Source organism: Lolium rigidum, chromosome 1 (assembly GCF_022539505.1).
Source record: "Lolium rigidum isolate FL_2022 chromosome 1, APGP_CSIRO_Lrig_0.1, whole genome shotgun sequence".
Lineage (NCBI taxonomy): Eukaryota > Viridiplantae > Streptophyta > Magnoliopsida > Poales > Poaceae > Lolium > Lolium rigidum.
The window spans coordinates 148,256,746-148,262,892 of NC_061508.1; the positions used below are offsets into that span (position 1 = coordinate 148,256,746).

The 6,147-nt window shown below is 45.8% G+C and overlaps 1 protein-coding gene across 1 annotated transcript; it reads left to right on the forward strand.

Moving 5' to 3' along the window:
- Positions 1-859: 859 nt before the first annotated feature.
- On the forward strand, positions 860-3,305 carry LOC124682554 (pentatricopeptide repeat-containing protein At2g01390-like). Its single transcript, XM_047217214.1, has 2 exons — positions 860-1,529; positions 1,683-3,305. Exons 1-2 carry the CDS (start codon positions 860-862, stop codon positions 2,663-2,665), a joined length of 1,653 nt encoding a protein of 550 aa, XP_047073170.1. The 3' UTR covers positions 2,666-3,305.
- Positions 3,306-6,147: the final 2,842 nt, after the last annotated feature.

Here is a 6,147-nt window from a genome sequence, read left to right on the forward strand (position 1 = left end):
GAGTTTATGCTAAACCACTTGGTTAAGCTCGTCAATACAAGTGTATAGATGAAAAAGGTAGCTGATGATGTTCTTGCATTAACTGGCATACATGTGAGCACTCTTCAGGTTTACAACCACATTATAAAGTGGAGGACCAACCGGAGCGTCATAAGCAAGATCAAATCCGAGCGCAATCTCCAGTGAAGCGAGCATGGTTGTTGCTTCTATGTTGGAAATGAAGAGAGGCTGCAAGAGTACCCGAAGGTAATAACCTTCATGGAGTTCCATTCTTGATCTTACAGTAGCTCATTGTCATTCGCCCTCACACTTATTGTGGGTCTCGGCGCACTTCCCTTCTTGGAAACGGCCAGGACACCCACGGTGGAGACGGGGGTGCCCACGCATACTGACGGAGCCGCGAGAGGTGGTGGTTGAGGCCGCACGACCTGGCCGCAGTGGCCGACGGGAGCTTGGAGAGGTCCATCGCGTCGAGTCCGGCTGGCTACGATGCCGAAGAGGCAGTGGGGAGGCAGATCGGCGATAGCGGCGACGCGAAAACCGGAAAGAAGGGGCGAAACTTCCGTCCCGCCAAATTATGTGAAGTGCGGATCAGCTCGGTTTCATCGCGGAGACAATATATCTACCATTCGGGAGAACAAACTTTTAGATCCCCATACTTTTCTTTACGGATACGGATCACGTCCTTTTACGGATCTAATTGGCGGTTATTTCTACCGCTTCGGATGATTTAGGGGATTGGCGGGGTTGACGGAATTATTTAAGTGAGACGCTGCAGCAACATGTCGTCAGGTTTGACCATATACATCCAGCGGATCAGTGCGTGCACGGGGACACCGCAGCTCCGCCGCCGTCCAAAATGCTCCGCCGCCCTCGCCACTTCCTCCCCGCCAAACACCGTCGCCGCCCAAAGCCCCAACCCAGACAGCCCGCCGCCGATCCCCCCACCCCGACCTACACCCGCGACATCGTCCGCCGTGTCACCAACATACTCCGCGACCACCCCTGGTCGGCGGCGCGCCCGCTCCTCCTCTCCCTCCCGGGCCTCGTCTGGGACTCCCACACCGTCGCCCGCGTCCTCAAGACCCACCCGCCCCTCGAAAAGGCCTTCCTCTTCTTCCGCCTTGCCGCCGCCGCCGACCCCAAGGCCGCCTTCCGCCACGACCGCTACACCTACACCTCCATGCTCCACCTCCTCGGCGAGGCCGGCCGCGTGCCCGCCATGCTTCGCCTCCTCGCCGAGATGCTGCGAGCCGGGGTGGACCCCGACGCCGCCACGTTTACCACCGTCATGCACTGGCTCGGGCGCGCCGGGGACGTGGACGCCGCGATGAGCGTGTGGGAGGAGATGCGCTCTCGCCGGGGCCGGTGCCGCCCCACCCTCGTGAGTTACACGGCGTGCGTCAAGATCCTGTTCGACGCCGGGAGGGCGGCCGAGGGCAAGAGGGTGTTTGAGGAGATGGTGGCCGAGGGGCTGCGGCCCAGCTGCACCACCTACACGGTGCTCATCCAGCATCTCGCCGACGCAGGTAAGGTGCTCGACTAAATACCATGCCGTTTCTTTTGCTTACCTGTAGGTTACTTTTGTGGCGGGCTAACAATATTAGCGGCTTGGATTGCTATTTGATAGAGATGCACAACCGGATGCATGCATATACTGACATGAATCTAGTTGTCATCAGGAAAGTTCGAAGCTACTCTAGAAATTATGAGTGACATGCAAGATGCAGGAGTAGAACCAGACAAGGCACTCTGCAATATTCTAGTCCAGAAGTGTTCCAGAGCGGGGGAGACATCAGTGATGGCCTTCGTTCTCAAGTACATGAAGGAGAAACTCATTGTTCTTCGTAGACCTATTTTCCTGGAGGCACTGGAAGCTCTAAAAGCTAGTGGCGAGAGTGATAATCTTCTCCGGGAAGTGAATCCTCACCTTGCATCCGAAGGCATTGAATGTGACCAAACGTTTTCTCATCTAGGCTACATTACTGACAGAAACATGATTATGTACCTTCTGGCTGCTAGAAACTGGTCTGCTATCGAGCAAATGATAAAAGAACTGGCAACGAGAAATGTGAAGTTTGAATCACATATCCTATCTGATATAATTCAGGCCAGCTGTGCAAACTGCAGGCCATCATGTGGGCTCACAGTTCTGCATTATAGTCTAAGAGTAGGCAATGAACTGGACAGATCTGCATATAGTTGCCTTCTTGGTCAATACATCAGAAATGATTCGTTTGATTTGGTGCTTAAGATTGTTGAAGGATTGATTAAGTCTGGCTGCAATCTTGGATCATATCTGTTATCAGCCTTAATACTAAGACTGGGTTGTGCTGGGCATTCTTCATACGCGGCAAAGATCTTTGGTTTATCATCTGCAGACCAGAACGTGACTACCTACACTGCCCTTATGAATGCCTATTTTCAAGCTGGCGAAGTTGATAAGGCTCTTAAACTATGGTCACAAATGAAAACAAATGAGATATCAGCTTGTGCAGGTACATATGAAGTACTGATATATGGCTTACAAAAGGCTGGGCGGAAACATGACTCGGAACATTACCGAAGAGAAAGAATGGAGATGCAATGGCATCGTCAGTACTGTGATGAGCATTCCCCTGAAGATAGCTTGTGTAACCATCTCTTTTGTGGCTTTCATGGTTAGAAGATGGTTTGCTGGGTGATGTTCACTTCTGTTAGCTCAGTCTATCCAGCTTCATGTTTAGTCGCAGATTGAAGGTATAAATGGGTTTCCTGATATTTGCTTTGACACGGAGTTGGAAACTCAAACATGTGTTTCCTTTTCCATATCCTGGATAAGAAAGTATAACAGGCTGAGCCTGTGGGATGGGAAAGAATCTCTTTGGGGTTACATGAACAAGGGAATGGTGAAACTAAATCGAAAGAGTTGCATGAAGGATTGCCGAATTTAATGACCTAGAAAATGCGAACTGACTCTTCATGTTAGTATGATTGCTGATTTAAAGGGAGAAAATCCATTCGAGAAGAACCGTTAAAGGATTTAACAGGAAATCATGTCATTGGAGTACTATGGATGTCAAGACGCAACCGAAAGTCTGCAAGGGCACATGAGCAACCTAATAGTTAAATGTCCTTTTGGAATTTAAGGTAATACATCCTTGAAAATCTTGTAGCACACGTTTTGTACTAATTAATCTACTAGTACTTAGGGAGGTATGTCCCAATGCTATGCTTGAATTTTCGATCTCAATCTTCTTTTGTTCAGACCAAATCTAACTATCGACAACATGGAGTGCTCCCCTTTTCTTGTCTTGTAAAAATTATGGCTGGCTGATTTTCTGTAAATATTGAGAAGTGTAAACATTACAAGATACCGTGAAAATTTAGGAAGATATCCCGCAACTTCAGTATTCCCTTGTGTTTAATGCAATGTTCAAGCAGTTCTTAACATATTCTGTTAAATCAAACATGGACTGGACTGGTATTGATCACCCTCTTCCCAACCAAATTAAATCTCTCTTCATAATTCGTGCCCTAAAAGGTGGCCAGTCATTTGTGGCCGTCCGATCTTGTGCTTCCATCCATTGCAGCCATTTGTTCCAGCGGTGGTTTCGCCCTATCTGTGTCCATTTTTCTCTCACACGGAATTTTTTTTCGGTGCCTTTCGCTGACCTGTGGGGTGTGGTATTTCCTGGCCTCAGATGGTAGTCGTTGTAGATTCATGTATCTTGAGTAGTGTTTCCTATCACTTCTGCCCAAGTTCAGGGGAATGTTCTGTTTGAGTCATCTCTTCAGGTCAGAGCAGTAGCGTGAGAAAAACTCGTGCCCGAATTAAGCCATTTTGTTCCATTACGTGTGAATATTTCATAGGTTTTGATCCCATTAGGAGTTAATGTTGCCAGCTCTGAACCTTGCTGGCGATCATGCCACTTTAGTTGTTAGCATACCGCCAATTTTGAACTTGCCGATTTTCAGTCTACCTGATTGATATCATGTAGCTGTATGAGGAATTGGACTTGAGTAGTCTTGCTTTGACCGGTTTGCCCCCTGAACCATGAGAGACAACAGACAATTGACGCGGTGAAACTGGAATTATTAAAAAGAAATCACCAGAAGATCTGCAGAATGAGCTGTCATTATGCTCATCACTTCAGGTAAGTTTGGTTCCAGGGCAATGTTACTACTTTTTGGTAGTATTGACATCGTGTAAACTTGACTGCATGACATTTATGTATATACAGTCTTGAACTTAAGTTGTGCACTTTATCTTCTGCTTCATACTTTTTCTTGCATGATTTGTTTTTTGTCTTATAATAACAAGATAAACGAGTTGCTTGGCATGCATGGTAGTCTCCTCCAGCCCGATCTCTGTCCCTTAAAGCTGGACAGTAATAGTCCTCTAAAAGATGCCAATTATATGTTTCTCTCATTTGTTTTGAGAGTATCAGTCTTGCATCGTCTTTGTATTATGTATTGTATTGTATTTGTACCATCGACTGATGGGTTAAAATACGGAGTATAGAATATCCTCAGTTATGCAACTTGATCAAATGGTAGTAGAATCTACAAAAATCTTGGTTAACAATTGCCAGACTCATAAACAATGGATGAGCACCAGTAACCACTAGAGTAGCTAAATTACTAATTTCTAGCCAGTAGCCACTAGAGTAACATCGACAGAAGTAACCAGCTTCTGGATGTTAGAAACTATTCTAGTCTTACCCCTTGGGCCTTGGCCCTTGATATCGAAAGAAAGTTTGTATTGAACGATAGCTGACTCATCGGTTGTAAGATTAGATGGGTCTGTTCCAGAGAGGTGTACTTGAAACTGGACAGCGGGTGTCTTGTGCTTATTATAGACTCATCTTCCGTAGCCCTCTTACCAACGATGTCCTTCATTTGATGATGGCAGTAACATGGAGTATTTTCTTGCATATGATGTGTGTCAGTATACTAGTAGCTGGTTAATTTCGCTTGGTACTCTGGTGGGCAAGCATTAATTTAGTAGGTCGATCCGTACTCATTGCAAACCATGGCAATCCTCCTTAAAAGTTGGAGCAGAGAAGCTAGGTTACGGATGTGTTTCTTCACAAGACAACTCACTCGAGAGTAGCTCTGGAAAAAAGAAAATATAGCTTGTGAGCAGGAAGTGCATGTAGATATATGGATGGTGCTTATGTTGTGTGTTTCCATTCGTCCCAAGTTGATACGTCCAGTTTCTCTGCTAATGTTGTGCTGGCTAAATATTTGGCTATTCACGCAACGCGGGTTGCAAGATAGGAGTAGGAGGTTTCAGGGATTGCATGAATACTGCCAAGTTGCGCGTGCCATCCCTCGATCGCTGGTATGGTTCAGCTGTCCGCTGAGTAGTCACTAGTGAGAGCAACCAAAGCCAGCGGCCACAATTCATGGTAGCGTTAGATTCCTTTGCTAATGCTTGAAGATAAAAACGTATCGTTGGAGAAGATTGCGGTCTTTAGAGCATGGCAAACCGCAAGCTGTATGTGTTAGTTCGATCTGAGCAACGCACTTCGTGCTGGTTAGGCATTCGTTCTAATGAAATGCCTCGGCCTATTGATGATTGTAATCCTCTCGCTTGATTAATTTAATCTCTCCATTTCGCCGCATAAAAGTAGTTATTGTTATCAAAAGTGGACCTGTGTGATGCTGAGTGGAGAGTGGAGTGGATTGGGGATTCACAACTTCAGGGTTGTCCTTAGGCTGGTGAGTTGGATTGGCAGTCAGCCCATAGAAAAACACATGAATTGATATGTCATATATCCTAGCAATTTCTTCAAAAGGATTAATTGGATGTGGTGCATGAAAAAGGCACCGATCATAGATAAAAAAGCATGCAAACATGCGTTGAAGCCTCATATATTTGTTTTCATCCAAGATTCTTGTGGAATAGTTGATTCATTGGAAGTTCATAGTAGTCCAAGATTTCCATTCATTTATCCTACTACCATACAAGTATTCAGGAAACCTTCCTCCAAAGTTCTTACGCTTCTTATGTATTCCAAACGAACCCTATTTAAACGTAATAACTCAAAATGTAGCAATAGCAAAAAGAACGCAGGATTGAGACCCAATTAATTAAACCATAAGAAACTTTTAATTTTGTTTCGATGTCACGCAGAAAAATCGCAGGAATGGTACTCACAA

Coding starts and splice junctions, on each gene's coding strand:
- LOC124682554 (XM_047217214.1), top strand. CDS start 860: ATGCTCCGCCGCCCTCGCCACTTCCTCCCCGCCAAACACCGTCGCCGC. Junction 1,530..1,682: donor CCAGCATCTCGCCGACGCAG/GTAAGGTGCTCG, acceptor AGTTGTCATCAG/GAAAGTTCGAAGCTACTCTA.